The 17,968-nt window shown below is 35.5% G+C and overlaps 1 protein-coding gene across 1 annotated transcript; it reads right to left on the bottom strand.

Moving 5' to 3' along the window:
- Positions 1-3,779: 3,779 nt before the first annotated feature.
- Positions 3,780-15,519, bottom strand: mepcea (methylphosphate capping enzyme a). Its single transcript, XM_065284418.1, has 5 exons — positions 15,083-15,519; positions 12,653-14,507; positions 5,623-5,841; positions 5,101-5,224; positions 3,780-4,999 (listed from the first exon to the last, which is right to left on the bottom strand). The coding sequence occupies exons 2-5, from the start codon at positions 14,474-14,476 to the stop codon at positions 4,947-4,949; spliced, it is 2,220 nt and encodes a 739-aa protein (XP_065140490.1). The 5' UTR covers positions 14,477-14,507; positions 15,083-15,519; the 3' UTR covers positions 3,780-4,946.
- Positions 15,520-17,968: the final 2,449 nt, after the last annotated feature.

Raw genomic sequence — 17,968 nt, 5'->3', positions numbered from 1 at the left:
ACACACACACACACACACACACACACACACACACACACACACACACACGCACACACGCACACACATGCACACACACTGCCACATAGAGCATTTGTATAGAATTTGGCCAATAAAATCATCCCTAAATGCTAAACAAAAATATGAAGGGGTGAGATCTAATGCACAAACACACACAAACACAAAAACTCTCTCTCTCACTATTGTTATTGGTTTTATTTACATATTATTTACACTATAAAGTTAATTATTATATTTTTACACTTAGTTTACTTTAAATAATAATATTTTACTACAATCTGCCTTTAAGTTTTGTCCTTTAGGCGTGTCTTATATGGCATTTTCTGTCAAATTTATGTGGCATTTTTTAAATACAGATCAAAATGCATCAAAAACTATAAGAAATCTACGATTTGAAAGAGCACATCCAAAATGAATGGCTCTTTATGGCCCTCTGCTGGACAAAGTTATTTATTTCCTAAACTGTAATCCTTTTAGATTGGTCTCTAACCAGCAGTTGGCAGAATTCAACACCTAACACTGTCTTAGATCAATATCCAGAAACAACTTAACCCCTTCAGACCTGATTTTTCAGGTGTTTAATCAGTATGCCTTGTTTTGATTGGTTGATCAGCATTTTATTGGTTTGAACCACAAAACATTTAATGTACATTCCAGTGGTCGCAGGGTTTGAAGGGGATAAATTAAATTCAGATCATTTAAGTTATTTTTTTTCCATAAAAAATTAACATTGAATATGCAAGCTAATGGTGTAGTTGAGGAATTCTGTGGTAAATGGGTAAAAAAGTACTTTTATCTCCCAAAACACGCATTAATGTATAGACGAGAGGTAAACAACATTTTTTTATATTATATGTATGGTTTAAAAAATAATTATAAAAAAATATATGCAATCGATTTTTGGGGTCATACTGACCCTTAGTGTCAAGTGTAAACTAGGGGCTTATGAGGGTTACAATATACAATATAAGAAAAGGCAAGACAGTAAGGAAAATGTTTGTTTGTTTTTTATATAAAAAAAGTGTTGAGAGAGACCAATATGAAAGGATCCAGAAGAAAGCTATTTTAAGTGGAACTGCCATCTTTTTTTACTTTTTTTACTTCAATGTTACCACTTCAGGCTGCTCTTCATATATTAGTACTCTGTCATCTATAAATATTTAAGGATTCCTGTTATAAGCAAAACACAGAGTGTGTTGTTAAGGAAGGATATTAAATTACTGTCAGTTTAATTTAAAAACCATTAACACTTTGCCTTTAAGATTATGGACTGTACCATTAGAGTAAGTTGATGGGTAAGTAATATACAAAGCCTTTCATCAGGAGCACCAAGGTCCCTTCATAGTCTGCGAACCGTGATTCCACCAAGGCAAGAGTCAAACAAAAATGTTGTAGCAAAAAATCTATTCCCATTCCACAGGGTGGGAAGACAGACATGATATATTTCAAATGTTTATTTCTTTTATTTTTTGATGATTATAACTGACAACTTAGGAAAATCCCAAATTCAGTTTCTCTCAAAATTTGAATATAGTTAAAAGGTTCAATTTTGAAGACACCTGGTGCCAAACTCTAATCAGCTTATTAACTCAAAACACCTGCAAAGGCCTTTAAATGGTCTCTCAGTTTTCTGTAGGCTACACAATCATGGGAAAGACTGCTGACTTGACAGTTGTCCAAAAGACGACCAGTGACACCTTCCATAAAGAGGGCAAGACACAAAAGGTCATTGCAAAAGAAGATGGCTGTTCACAGAGCTCTGTGTCCAAGCACATTAATAGAGAGGCGAAGGGAAGGAAAAGATGTGGTAGAAAAAAGTGTACAAAAAATAGGGATAACCGCACCCTGGACAGGATTGTGAAACAAAACCCTGGGTTTCAGCTGTCGCATTCCTTGTGTCAAGCCACTCGAACAACAGACAGCGTCATAAGCGTCTCGCTTCTGGACTGCCGCTGAGTGGTCCAAAGTTATGTTCTTTGATTAAAGTAAATTTTGCATTTCCTTCCTAGATTGAAAATCTAATCTTTACTATATGCATAGATATAAATCTAATGTTTACTATAGTACTTTTTCATGTAAAACGACGGCTATGGTTAGGACCAAAGACCAAACCATCACGTAAGTTTGGGGTACTTGAAGGGTTGGAGCTACAAGACAAAGCACTTGGACCAGACAAGTGCCCGGACGTTGGCCTAATGTATGCGCGCCTAGCGCTGTCAACTAAACTTTATAGAGATGCAGATTTAATTCTCACCAGGACCTGTCACCTGCACACAGTCCATAATTGGCCAGCAAACTCACCTGACCTTAACCCCATAAATCTATGGGGCATTGGAAGAGGAAGATACGATATGGCAGACCCAACAATGCAGAAGAGCTGAAGGCCAATATCAGAGCAACCTGGGCTCTCATACCACCTGAGCAGTGCCACAGACTGATCGACTCCATGCCACGCTGCATTGCTGCAGTAATTCAGGCAAAAGGAGCCCCAACTAAGGATTGAGTGCTGTACATGCTCATACTTTTCAAGTTCATATTTTTCAGTTGGCCCAGATTTCTAAAAATTCTTTTTTTTTGGTCTTATGTAATATTATAATTAAAATTTTGAGATTTTCCTAGGTGTCAGTTATAATCATTAAAATTATAAGAAATAAACATTTGAAATATATCAGACTGTGTGTAATGAATGAATATAATATACAAGTTTCACTTTTTGAATGGAATTAGTAAAATAAATCCACTTTTTGATGATATTTTAATTATATGACTTGCACCTGTATACCCTTGTCAAAATTTGAAGTGGATCAAAACTTTTTTGAAAACTTTTCTGAAAGGTTTTGGTCCACTTCGAATGTTGACTAGTGTATATTCCTAAACTTCCTAAACTAAGAAATGTCAGTTTATTGTACAGTTTCTCCATCTAACGATGGTTGTTATTTGCATATCTCAGTCTTTTGTTGACACTTATAATCCCATAGCAACCGCTTAGCAACTGTAAAACCACTCGAAACGCCAAAACCTTTAAGACCCCACCCTTTCACAGCTAAATGTGCTTAAGTACAAGCATTTTTGAAGGCTGTTTTATATCGATGGCGCGTCACCAATATGGACGGATTCAAAACTAAATGTGTATTTTTCTTATTTGTACACTACATTTATGTCTATAATTTAAATGTATTGAAAATAATCGTAACTAAGGTGACACACAAACGTAAATACACATCAATAATGATTTAAAAGAAAAAATCTACCTCACAGTAACATACCTCTTTTTTGGCCCATCGTGCTCCGCGCTGAGAAAAGAAACGGTATTTACGTGACAGCGCTAGGCGCGCGTACGTTTGACCAACGTCCGGGCGCGTGTCAGGTCCAAGTGCTTTGTCTTGTAGCTCCAAGTACCCCTAACTTACTTGGGGGTTTGATCTTTGGTCCTAACCATAGCCGTCGTTTTACATGAAAAATACTATAGTAAACATTAGATTTATATCTATGGATAGTATAGTAAACATTAAATTTATATCTATGCATAGTATTAACTACAGTGAATACAAATTATAAGTGAAATTCATAAACACTATAGTATCTAGAAAATGTAATTACGGTTAACTATAGTAAATACTTAAATATACTACGGTATTTATGTGGGAACAAGTTGATAAATCAAAACCACAATGAAAGTGTTTTATGTGTTAACTGGGTGAATAAAAAAGTTTAGATCATGATTACCAGTTTAAAAAAGAAAACAGACGTGCAAGACAATGTCATATTATTTTGCAGTTTATTTTTGTCAGTTGCTTTGAATTGGCCCTTTCAATGCAAACTGACTTTTTAGAGATTCATCAACTTTTTGCACAAAATACAAATATGGGAGACCAATTTGTTCCCTCATTTTAGTGCAAACTTTTATTATGAATACAACTAACAAGGTGTCATACATCAGTGGAAACTGGTTTAGCTTTAAACAAATTAACAACTTTTAACAATTGACAAATCAGAATACATTCAGATAAAAAATTAAAGACTTTTATTATCATTTCTCGATGCACCACTTCAAAAAGAAGTAAAATCCTTCCAATTCAATAGAAACTTGACTGTTTTTCAGGACATCAGACTGGGAGTCTTGAACTTGAGATGTTTAAGACCAAATTATGTCCTAGGTAGACCAGAAAATATAATGAATGGAGACCTATTGCCAGTTTGTTAGTTTAATCTGGCTGAAAAATCCAGTGATAAATAGACAGATGTTAAAATCGACATAAAAGGGAAATATCCTCTCTTTATTAAAAGCAATGCTGTTGTTTAACAAAAGAAAAATGAAGTCCACGGCAACAAACAAAAGAGCATAAACCAGAGCTTCACATGAACATTTTGGTGAACAGACTCTAAGATTTCCTTTTGAACAAAAAATTTGAAACAAATCATATACATCTTGCAAATATAACCAAACATTTCAAATCCTCAGTCTCTAAAGGTCATAAGAATGTATACATACATTTTTTGTGTGCTTGAAAGACAGATAGCATTCCTTTAGGTTTTACTTTTGGGAATTTCAGCATTATTCCTTTCATTCCAAAATAATTAATTTGTATTTACTAACATTAAGAAAATTACTTGTCGCAAATTGATTTCTTTCCAGCACAGGACTGATGTTTGAGAGAAACCAGTAACACCTGCTGACTGTATTGGAGAAACATCTCTGTAGGTTCATCTGTGTAGATCTTCACTTTTTTGCCTTTTAATAGCCGGAGAGTGAAATTTAAATTTAGCACCAATTATTCAGAATATCGAAAGTGTCAAATTCAGTTTTAGTCTTGTATCAATTTCAAAGAAATATGAAAAATGCTCAAAAGTTACAGAGGCTTTAAATGCTGGTTGCTTTCCATATCAAAGTCTTGGATTTTCTGGTCTGGTGGTCCAAACTGGTGCTATTACTTCTGACGTGAGGGTCCTTTGTGAAAAATGTAGATTGGTCTCTGAAAACCTGAGACAGAAGCAAAAGTGAGATACAGAATAGCCACTAAATGCAACAATATCATTATAAAAATGACAATATTATTTCAGGAGTATTTTTAAAGTGCAAACCTCTAGATAAACTCTGTGAATTTCCAATGAGCTCATAACTGGAGAAGCCAACATCAGTAGTCAGATAGCAAGAGAACTGATCCGGCTTAAATCGGATGCTGTGGTAGTTCTTAAAGATAACCTCCTAAAAATAAAATGAGAAAATCTTAATATTTTGAATAAACTTGGCAACAAAGATTTATCTGAAAATGATGATTGACTTAAAATGAGACATTGTGCACTATATATTCAATGCACTGTAAATTTAATTAGGCAGAATAAAGCAGTCCTTCATGGGTTTGTGTGCTGTCTCAATGTTTTTATGAACATAAAAAAAAAAAAAAAAAGAGGTTGCAAATACATGCACAATGCATTGTCAATTTGCCTGACATCAATAAGCATGAATGTTAAGTGCAAATAAGTGATGCAGAGACACCCACCCACAATAAAAACACATTTGAGATGCGTGTTCATAAAGGTCAAACATCTCAGCTGACCACTTGTGATTACATCATTTGATATGAACATTATTACCACACATACAGTGAGTTTCTTTCTCCTGCCGTAAGAGTTCCATGGCTGAGGCTCTAAGATGAAAAGTCCTCCTGGTCTCAGGTGTCTGTAAACCCTGTGAAAGAGCCGTTTGAGTCCTGCATCACCCCAGTTCAGGTGGACCCATTTAGTCACACTTAAACACAGGATCACGTCATATTCTTCCTTTTGCGTCTGAAGCAACAAGTCACTTTCCAACACGTAATTCCCCTACAAGTCAGAAAAACAAAGATTGTATAGGTAAACTAGATATATTTGCATGTAAACATACACATTTAACAGTCGGCAAGATATTGCGAGTGATTTTGCGAGTGATTTTTAATGTGTGCCCACTGCGATTTTTAATGTGTGTACACTGTGATTGTAAATTCAAGATGGCTGACATGGCTGAGAACTGTGTTGTGCTGTGTTGAGAGATTTCTCATTGGAATAACCATACTTATATTTGTAGTAACCATACTTATATTTTTCCAAAATATACTTCAAAATATATCTGGATTGTGGATTACAAAAGGTGGATGGTTAACAACTAAAGTGATATTTGATAGATTGTATTTAAGGCCTACTCAAGCTGGCCCAGCCTGGTTCTACAAATTAAGCTCTGAAAACATCAAAATGCCAAGAAAAGGTGAGGACGACTCTGTGTCATTTCCTATGGTCCAGGAGATGCTTGAAAAACTAAAGACTTACTTTAAAGAACTTCTTGACCAACAAGAAAAGAGTTTTAAATCATGTGTTCAAGTGATTGTGGACTCTATGTGTGTTCGCATGGATAACCTTTTTAAAGATGTCCAAAGTGCGACAAAAGACATTCAGGACTTAAAAACAAGTCTCCAGTTTACTCAGGCTGAAGTAGATGAGATGAAAACTAAATTGAGCAAGATGGCAGAAAAACATCAAGCCAATGCAGAAAGTCTGGGCGAATACCAAGCTTCTTTAAACAGCTTAATGGGTAAACTGGATTACATGGATAACACATCAAGAAAAAAGAACATTGTGATCGATGGAGTTCCCGATGTAAAGTCTGAAACATGGATTGAAACCGAAGCAAAAGTAAAGAAACTTTTTCTGGAGCATCTTAAAATTGAACCAAAGCATATTGAATTTGAAAGAGGACTTCGAATTGGGAAATACGATTCCACTGGACGACCAAGATCTATTCTAATTGAATTTCTTCGGTATAAGGACAAACAAGAAATACTGAAGAGAGCAAAGTCCTTAAAAGGCACAACCATCTATATCAATGAGGATTACTCTGACAAGGTCCGTATGAAGCGTAAAGAACTGCTTCCTAAACTTAGAGAAGAGAGGAAAAAGGGGAACATCGCTTTTTTAAAGCATGATCAACTGATTGTATATCCTCCTCGATCCAGTTAAAATGCCTTACATGTAAAGGTATTTAACTGCTGCCTTTCGTTTGGACTTTTTTACTCTTAATGTCATTCTTACAAAGTTTTTCGGCAGGACATTTGGTCTTTAATCCAGAGGATAGTGATGAGGATAGATCATATAATGATTTGGTTGATCCAGATAAAAATAGTTTAAATTTAAGATCGAGTGATACATGTCATTATTATAATGAAGTTGAATTTAATGCACGGCTCAAAAATTATGAGCAGGATATGTTTTCTGCCTTTCATTTGAATACCCGTAGTCTACCTAAAAATTTTGACTTATTTATACAGTTTCTATCAACCTTAGAACATCAGTTTTCTGTGCTTGCTTTGACTGAAACGTGGCTGAATGATGACATCAAGCAATTTTACTCTTTACCTCAATACAATGAAGTACATTTATGTAAGACTAATAGAAAAGGTGGTGGAGTTTCTCTTTTTATTCATGAAGATTTTGAATTTTTAGAAAGGAGAGATCTGAGTATTCATTTATATGAAACTGATGTAGAAGCAGTTTTTATAGAAATTCCAAAATGTAGGTGTTTTCATGGTCAAACTGTAATTATTGGTTGCATTTATCGACCACCTGATAATGATATTGACATCTTTAATGAGGCTTTGTCCTCTATATTGGAGATTATAAGTGTTAAGAATAGGACTTGTATTCTTCTTGGAGATTTTAATATTGATCTTTTGAAGCATGAATCAAATTCCTCTTTGGAGTTTTTAAATACAATTTATTCTTATTATTTCTATCCACTTATTGATAAACCAACAAGGATAACATGCTCATCGGCAACTTTAATTGACAATATACTAACTAATCATTTTGTACATTCAATCACATCAGGTGTAATGCTTACTGATATTTCAGACCATCTCCCTGTATTTCTGCTTTTTACAAATTCTCACCAAAAAAAACAAACCCATAGTATGAAACATCGTAGACTTACTTTTAAATCTGTTGAGTCTTTTAAAAGGTTACTTGCTGAGATATCATGGAATCATGTCTTCGGACATCAGGATGCCGAAAAAGCGTATCAGACATTTATAAATACATTTTCATCTTTGTTTAATAAATGTTTTCCACTGGTACAAAGCAGAAGTAAAAACAGGTATATATCTAAGCCATGGTTTACACCTGCATTAAAAAAAATTTCTATTAATAAAAATAAGTTGTATAAAAAATCTCTCATTAGTCCCACACCTTTAAATATTGCTTATTATAAAAAATATAAAAACAAATTCAGCAAAGTTTTAAAGGAGGCTAAGAAAAAATACTTTTCTGAAAAGTTGGGAAATTCATGTGAAAATACAAAAAAGACCTGGAATATTATAAATGAATTATTGAATAAAAAACAAAAAACTCGAGAAATTCCAGTTCAGTTATCCGATGGTATCGAGAATTATGAAAATCCCATCGATATAGCAAACGGTTTCAATGATTTTTTTGTGAATGTTGGTCCTTCACTGGCAGAAAACATTGTGAATACAGGAACATTTAATTCACAAATTTTTTATTTGTCTATTCCTTGTTTAAATGAATTTGATCCTCCAACTCCTAATGAAGTGCTTGAAATTATATTAAAGATGAAAGATACAGCTCCAGGGCATGATGAAATTAGAGCTAGTCTCATAAAGAAAGTAGTTTCCTCTATTATTGAGCCTGTAACTTATGTTCTCTCTTTGTCACTCAAAACAGGTGTTGTACCAAGAGATCTTAAATTAGCTAAAGTAATTCCTTTGTTTAAGTCTGGGAACTCACATTTATTCAATAATTATCGACCTGTTTCACTTTTACCTTTTTTTTCTAAAATACTTGAAAAATTAGTTTATAAAAGGATATTAAAACATTTAATAGAAAATTCTGATCTTATATGATCATCAGTATGGTTTCAGAGAGAATATGTCTACAGAAATGGCTCTTTTGCAGTTTGTTGACAAAATTACAAAAAATCTGCATGAGAAAAATAATTCTATTGGTATATTTTTAGACTTGTCGAAAGCATTCGACACAGTAAATCATAATATTCTTTTAGCAAAATTAGAAAATTATGGTATTAAAAATACAGTTTTAACTTGGGTACAAAACTATTTGGAAGAGAGAGAGCAATTTGTTTATGTTAATAATCTCAGCTCAAGTAGGGGAAAACTTTTATGTGGGGTACCGCAGGGGTCCATTTTGGGACCTCTATTATTCCTAATTTATATCAATGACTTAGGAGTTGTCTGTAAAAAGGTTATGCCACTTATGTTTGCAGATGATACATGTCTTCTATTATCTCATTCTAATATTGATACATTAATAAGAGAAGCAAATGAAGAATTACAAAATATTTCTAAATGGTTTAAAGTTAATCAACTTTCTCTTAATATACAAAAAACTAATTTTATGATTTTTAGTACAAAAAACAAAGGAGATTATCAAGATATTGAGGTATCAATTGATGGTTTTAAAATTAGCCAAGTGAATCAAATAAAATTTCTAGGTGTTATTGTTGATCAAAAACTAACCTGGAAATATCATATTCAATATGTTTGCAGAAAAATAATGAAATCTGTTGGTATATTGAGTAGAATTCGCTCTTTAATTGATATTTCATGTATGAAAACATTATATTACAGTTTAATTTATCCTTATATTTTGTATTGTAATATTGTTTGGGGTGCAACATGCCAAACATATTTAAATAAGATTTTATTAATACAAAAGAAATTCTTAAGAATAATGAGTAACTCAAATAGATTGTCATCATCTGCTCCGCTTTTCATAAAATATAATATCTTGACAATATTTAATGTTAACATCTATTGCATAAACATCTTTATGTATAAGTATGTGAATATAGCAAAAATTATGCCCAGAGCTTTTAAAAACTTTTTCATGTATTCTTCGGATGTTCATGCCTACACCACAAGGCGCTGCAAAGATTTTTATCTTCCTTTTTGTAGAACTACAGCTAATCAATCTACACTAAAATACAGAGGGCCTTTCCTATGGAATCATTTAGATTCTGTATTAAAGACTAAAATCACTTTGACCTCTTTTAAAGGAGAATTGAAAAAAATGTTAATATACAAATAAGTTTATATTGTAAATTTGTTATATTGAAATGATTTATGTATTGATTGTATTGTCTTGTTTGATCATGTAATAGTATGTTTCATTTAATGAGATTTCGGGGAGGTGGTTTTATAAGACCTTAGGGTCTTCTCACTCTCTCCCGCACAGTATATTTTTTTTCTTCTTTTGTTTCCTTTTATGGATTTATTAAAGTTGTATTTTAAATGTGCAAATAAACAAATCAAATCACTGCCCACCCCCAAAATGTCATGAAAATCACCAATAAAAAGCAGCGTTACATATAAAGAGTTCAGATGGAAAACCCTCCAAGTGCATCCGACATGTATTCCGTTAAATAAGCGTTTTTTATTGTACTAAAAAAATAAATAAATAACGAAGCACACATTAGGGTGCCTGTTATGCGAGATGCATACATCTCGAGTGTAGTGTTTTGGTGTTATGATGAGATTGGCTTGTTTTCCAGCAGTCATTTGCATTCACAAGGTTTACATAAGAAGGGGAAAACAATTGTGTTTGAGGCTTACGATATTAGGGCTGGGCAAAAAAATTCGATTTTACGATTAATCGTTTTTTAAAACTTGGTTGATAAAAAATCAAAGAGCAGAATCGATTTTTTTCATATTTATTTCTGCAAACATTGAACGGAGGAATGGAAGCATTTTAGATTTCGCAAGCAAGACATGTAGTGGCTTTTAATTTCTTTTTATTTATTACCCACTTTTAAACTGCTGTTCACTGTTTCTTTTATTAATATAGTATGTGTATTAAATCTATACACATTGAGTTGAATCGAGAATTGAGCATAAAAACCTACCTGAGAACCGGAATCGAAAATTTAACCGAGAATCAGAATCGAATCGATAGCTTGTGAATCGAAATCGAATCGATCTGGAACATCTGAATCGATACCCAGCCCTACACGATATGTCATTACCATGTACAGAACTCTTGTTATTTATCTATGCCTAGGTAATTACAGTTTTACCTTCAGTTACAAACATCTTTTTTTGTACTATTTTGCACATGATTTCAAATGACATCATACAAACCAATTTTGTTGTTTTTCCACATTTTTTTACATAATTTTTTAAAGTTGTTCTTAGGCTGACTTGCTGCTAACGTTCCTGATGCTTTTCTTTGTTTAATATGCCTTGTATCAAAATTTAAATATGCCCCACATTGCATGGATGCGTATGAGGAATTTCTGTTTTAATGTTTAGATATGCTAAATTGTGTTTTGTTGTATCTTGTATGTATAGTTTTTAACCTGTATTAATTGTTTTGCTGTTTTTTTTGTTGTTTTCTGGTCTAAAAACATCTGGCCAAAGGACTGCAGTTGAAAATTAGCCAGCTGGCTAATACTGGCACATTTACAGTAATGTTGATTAATGTGTGTTGTCCTTTATAAAATAAAAAGAAAAGAAAGAAAGAAAAATTTAAGGGGAAATTTTTCATTACCGCAACATGTCTGGATTTGGGTTCTTTGACATGAAAATATTTATAATTAAAAAGTCTAAAAAAGAAAAAGCTTCAGTGCATGTTATACTATAAACATTTACAGTAAAGAAACATGTGGTATTTGGTGATCATTGGTAAATCTAGAGACAATAATAAGGCATATAAATGTGTCCAAGACCAATTTTCTCATCCTCCGCAACAATTTTCACTCATTGTTTAAGCCCTCAAGGAACTAACATTTTCAAAAAAAAAATAGTTGGAAGGGACAAAATTGACTGTGACACTCAAGATGGCCACCAGGTAAGCAGTTCTTATTTTTGAAATTTTGTTTATAGTACCTAGAAAACTTTTTTAGTTCTCATTACCGAAACATGAGTTTGTAAATGCATATATTTAATGTAATATCATGTTGCGGTAATGCTAATTTTTGATAATGCTAATCTAAAAAAATCTAAATAATTGAATTCTATAGGAAATGTTTTTTAAATCCTCTAAAAACAATGGTTATAGTAAGTTCAGACCTTTATCTTATACGTGCAAAAAAGGCTTTTTAAAAATTCTGATGCTGGACACATTCTAAATCTGGATTTTGTGAGAATCATCCAATTGTCTTATTTTTCTCTTTTTTTCTATCAGTATACACTTATAATTTTGGGAATATTGTTCCCCTTCTGGATGACCCATAGTTATGTTTGTGAGTACCAGATGCGCCCCTGAGTGATATTTATCTCTCTGCTAAGTTATATAATAGTGTTTAGTGTTACTTCTTGGCATACTTCTGTGCTGTAATAAAAACATACTTTATAAAGTTCAGCTTTTAAAATGGATGACATGCATGTGTTGCATTTATTGCACAAGTAGCTTTTTAGTTTGTTAGTCACAACAAAATTACACACCCTGCATGTGTACTATATAAATATTGTATGCATATTTACTGTATAATGTAAACTATGTCATTGCATTGCATTGATTGTATTTTGTGCATACTTGAAAACGCACTGTATAGTGTACATTGAACACAAAATGCTTGATCAATAAATCTGCATTGTGGTTAACAAGAGCAAAAATATTCCTTCAAGCTTACCTTAACAAATGTGATGTTGGCAGGGAAATCTCCAGGTGGTAGATTGTTTGTGCTCATGTCAGGCAAAGGAGGGGCAGCTATGGGTCCTCTTGAGATCCTGAGTGACACTGGGAATGAATTTTTCCCATCAGGGAGACCTAAACATGCCCTGTCTTCCATTTTCCAACCTTCTCGTTCCTGATTGTCATCTGTGGACTTATTCTCTGGATCATTCGCTTTATTCTTCCACCTGCCCTCCTTTTCTTTAGGGACTTCAGCCATGCATGTGTTTATTTCATCCACAGCGATCTTCTCTCCAGCTCTCTCCTTTCCCTCAATATCCTCCTCTTTTCTTTCTTTCACATCTTCCACATCCCTCTCTCCATTTTCCCCTGAACGTCGGGCCTGCTGCACATGTACTTCAGACAGGTAATGGCGTATGTTCTGTCGGGCGGCGTGTATCAGCTCTCTATCGATATCCAGACCCACGATTCGCGCTGGTCGCCAGTTCTTGGCGATGGACAGAGTAAGGTGGCCGGTGTTGCAACCCAGATCTAACACGGCCTTCCCTCGGAACCACTCTGGTTTCAAAACCCGGATTCGAGGATCTTCAGTCAGCCCTGGATTCCGATATCCATAGTATTTGTTGTAGTTGCCGTACTGAAATTTCTTTTTCTGCTGCTGCTGGTGTTGCTTGTCATTGCACTGTGACTTGCAATGGCTTGGATGTTGTTGCGACCTGCCGGAACCTCCACAACCCGTTCCTGTGGTGTGAAAGGGCTGTGAATACCTTTCAGATGTTTCACCACAGTTTCTTGCCACATGTGAACCTCCGTCTGAATTCTCCATTCTGCTCCCAGCACGCTTGCGTCTGCGCGGCCTCTTTGATGAAAGGTTGGTGTCGATGCCAGGTGGCACGCTAGGCCTTTTTTCTTTCTCATCATTACCACTATTATTTGAATCAGGCTGGTTTAAACCCAGAGACTCAAGAGTGGAGCTCAATGGCATTTGGTCATCTTTCAGGACCTCAGGGAGATGGCTGTCCACCTCAGTGCCTGACTCCAAACATGACATGGGCACTGATGCGGCTCTATCAGCTTGTACAGCCGAGGAGCCATTCGACTCTGTTAGTTCAGTCTGTGTGATGGCCGCTTCACCCAAACCTCGTGCACCTGCTCCATGGTGCTTGTTCCGATGTCTCCGCCTGCCACCACCGCCACTTTTAAGGGGAGACACCATAAAACTTCTGTCTCCTGCACTTGGACAGTTAAGGTTGAGGGGGTCAGTGATGTCCCTGGGTATCAGGATCTCCACAGGGTCTCTGTTTTTGGCCGGCAGTGGCGAAGACTTGGGCGTCTCTGCATTAAGTGCCCGGTTCACCTCTTCATCCAAAAGGCTGTTAAGGTTGAGTGGGTCAAAAATGTTCCCGCCCAGCAGGAAGTTTGTCGGTAAGACTGAGCTGCTCTCCGAATTGGCACGGCGGCGTCGTTTACCAAAACCGGGGTACTTGAAGCCGACGCTCATAGTGTTGCGCCGCTTATTGATTCTCTGCGGTTGGGTTTTGAACTGCTGGGTATCATTTTGGGCCTGCGTAGACAAATTAGTCTCAAGCAAGCTGCTTTCATTCTCCACTTTGCTACCTGCAGTTCTCTCTTTGTGCTCGTGTGATGTCTCACTTCCTGTTTCTTTACGGTCCTCTTTGCAAAGGTGTGTGTCTGCCGTCTTTATGGGTGAATGGAGGACGATGGAATCATTTCCAGAGAGTTCAGGGTGCTGATGGGAAGGAGGGTCTGTTTTCCCCTCACTTGATAATACAGTTTCTTTGTCAACGGACATCTCTATCATTTTTCAGGCTGCCATTGAAGAGGACATGAAGCTGAAATAAAAGCAAACAAGTCATGTGAATTCATTTCCTTGCCTATAAATAACAGTAATAAAAAACTAATGGGTGTCAAACGTAAAGATCCTAGGGGGAATTTTGTTATTGGATTTACCAGAAACATAGCAGACATTCAATGCAGAGTAGAAGTATAGTCTAGACTCTAATTGTTATAAAGATTACACAATCTTATCCAATAGGCCTTACACGACTTGTATATTTTACTTATATGAAGTCCCGCTGGGGTCTGTTTTAAATAATAACAGAAATTTCTATAGGACACCTGTTTGTTTATATTAAGACACATTGCACATTAACAAGTTAATAAAACAAAAACAAAAAAATAAATAATATTTATAAATTTAAACCTGCACAGTACAGCGTGGAAACTGAGTGTGTGTGCAAGTGTGTGTTAGTACAGTAAACGTTAAAACTACGTCACTCGCCTTTAGCGTACACGTCCTCGACACTATTGTAATTACGCATACGTCATATGAAACGTCACTCATTAATAAAACATTACACAGTTAGATCAACACCAATAAAACAGATGAGAGAAAATAAAGAGGTACCTAAACAGGATCAATATTAGGCTCCACACACAGGCAGGGGCGCGAGTTCGCTCTCTCTCCGCCCTCTCTTAAAGGCACACGTCCCACTGCTTGCCTCGCACTCTCGTATTTATTAACGGAGGACAAAAAAACCCCACAACAGTCTGACCGGTGGACCGACAGCTGTCCTCGCGCATCCCGCACTAACAGCGCCAAGGTTCGCGCGAGCACCAGCACGCGCAGCTGTCCGCTGACATCACGTCCAAAATCAAAATAATAAACTCAGAGGACACGCCCCTTCCAAATAAAGCTTATTGATATGCTAAAAAGTAATGTTTTGGAATATCGACAAGGCTTTGTGGAAATACGGATCACAATAAGCTCAGCTTCTTTACATTTATTAAGTTTAAATTTTCACTAGCAAGCGCACTCGACTGAACTTGCTAATAGGTTGCACAGTCTCGATGTGAAGAATGGGGCTTGCGGTGGCATTTATATTCTTAGCGCCTGATGACGCCGTGATAAGCAGCTGAGACAACCAATTAGATACTGATGTTCTGGGAACGCTCCAATGGGGGAAGCTTTAGGGCGGGTTTACCCTAGTTTCTGTTTTATAGGTGCCCTAAGTAGGCGCCTGCGTTAAAAGTCAACTTTACTTAACAGGTTGTAGCGATGCAAGAAGTGCGGATGGGCTTTGTTAAAACCACTAGTGTTTTACATATGTTTTATTTGACTTCATTACGATAAGACAGTGGTTTTGTACATACGTACTTTCGGATGTTGTTTACAGGCAACCACAAAACCACTCCGCAGCTTTTCTTTAGCCAGCATGTAAATAAATGGCGTTTTAGCCTTTGATAGGCAGGCAGAATTCTAAAATGTACGTCATCTGTATTAAGACAAATACGTCGTTTTGCATTTATTGCATTATTTCTGATCGATTCTGTTTAAATTTGACTGGCAACAGAAGCCGTCAGTTCCCACCCCTCGCGCTGCTTTATGCAATGCCAATGGGATTTGTAGTTTTAGTATGGAGGGAAATTATTTTGGACTACAACTGGCTTGTGCGTTTCCCACGAGGGCATTTGAAGCTCAAAGTAACAAGTGAATGTGGAATCTACCAAAAAGATTACCATTGTGACTTTCAAATATAATTTAAAGGATATTTTATTAGGTATAATCCCATCAGTAAAACCCATTTTGGTGTAAATCTTGTGTCTGCTTGTACCCAGATGGAGCACAATGTGAGGAAATCAGTTTTAAAGATTTTATTTAAATGAATTTGTTTTCTGTTCAGGGGTAGAAATTAATTCTTTTATTCTCTGTCTCCAGCAGATGGCAGTGTAACGTAATTAATTGAGCTCCCCTAACAGGTTCTGCATAATCTTTGCATTTTCTGAACATTAATATATTAATAAGTATTGTCCTGCAGTGTCTGTCATACTTAAAACTGTTTTAACCAGTTAAAATTTGTAACTGCATTTATTAAAATATAATTGCCCCCTCCCTCTTGTCATACCAGTACTCATGGGTGTAGATTTTTAGGGTGGGACACTATGGACATCTTCCCACCAATAGGGAGTGGTATGTGGGTATACTCTTAATTTATGCCCCAAGTAGAAGTGGGTATACCCCATACCATCAAATAAAGAGGTGGGTATTCTCCGTATACCCGCGTATACCCTGCACTACACCACTGGGGAAGACTGAATTGTCCCTAGCAATAATTTTGACCAAACAATTAATCTGTATTAATATATAACCTAAGGTGACCAGACGTCCCCGTTTTCCGGGGCCAGTCCCGTTTTTTGTCATTCTGTGCCCGACTGGAGCTTTCCCCGGTAATGTCCCCGTTTTACAGCACGTCCAAAACAACCAGTAAATACACTGAAAAACCCGATCAACATAGCGTTTGTAGTAGCAGACCGGAGCAATCATGTAATGATTATTTTCACCAGCAGAGGGGGCCGCGAGCTACTGATTACTTGCGCACGCACGCGAATGATTTATCAATGAAGAATTTACTACGAGACACATGAGAAAGTGTCATTATCATAAGTCATCATAAGATATGAACAGTTAAAGTTATCGGGGGTTACTAACTACTTATGTTACTAACTACTTACTACGTCTGTTAAATTAAAGTAATAAACCAGTGAAGTGAACTGATCACAGTATGGTACTGAACATTTGTTTTTTTCTCTTGTTTTAAGTACAAACATCAAAAAAATCTTAAATCAAGATGCATTGTCTTGATAGGCAAAATTAACTAAGAAAATAAGTCTAGTTTTTAGACCAAAATATCAAATTTGTGCTTAAAACAAGCAAAAAATCTGCCAACACTTAATTAAAGAAACAAATCAAGAAAAATATTTTTTTGCGTGTTTTTAGCACAAATTCACATCAATTTATTTTTTCTGTCTTAAAACTAGATTTGTCTTAGGGGATTTTTGCTTATCAAGAAAATGCATCTTGATTTAAGAATGTTTAGATATTTGTACTGAAAACAAGACAAAAATACTATTAAGTAAGAAGTAAGTCATTTTTGCAGTGAACCCACAACAATAAAAAGAAGAAACTTTCAAAAAAAAAAACGTTTTGTCCCCATTTTTTAATTCATAGATAACAACAAATGAGATTTTAATGATATTTTGACCATTTAAGTATAACATATCCCCGGTTTTCATTTTTAAAAACTGCACCTTTATATAACCACTGATGTACATCTGTTTCTTATGTTTTCTATATTATATTTTGTTCAGGAATCATTTAAATGAGATTAGAAATCTTTTGCGATCTATGTTGTACACAAACGGTTAACAGCTCTCCTTCTCTGCAATGAATTCCGCCTCCATCACCCACATCGCAAATATGATTGGATTATCATTTATTGAGTCCCGCCTCTCT

Source organism: Paramisgurnus dabryanus, chromosome 5, assembly GCF_030506205.2.
Source record: "Paramisgurnus dabryanus chromosome 5, PD_genome_1.1, whole genome shotgun sequence".
Taxonomy (NCBI): domain Eukaryota; kingdom Metazoa; phylum Chordata; class Actinopteri; order Cypriniformes; family Cobitidae; genus Paramisgurnus; species Paramisgurnus dabryanus.
Note: the sequence above shows the minus strand (reverse complement) of the source record. Positions and strands in the feature narration are given on the sequence as shown.

Excerpts from the sequence above, each read along its gene's own strand:
- mepcea (XM_065284418.1), bottom strand. The coding sequence starts at position 14,476 with ATGATAGAGATGTCCGTTGACAAAGAAACTGTATTATCAAGTGAGGGG. Across the intron at positions 5,842-12,652 it reads CCAACATCACATTTGTTAAG|GGGAATTACGTGTTGGAAAG; the intron begins GTAAGCTTGAAG and ends TCTGACTTGTAG. Across the intron at positions 5,225-5,622 it reads GCAGGAGAAAGAAACTCACT|GAGGTTATCTTTAAGAACTA; the intron begins GTATGTGTGGTA and ends TTTTATTTTTAG.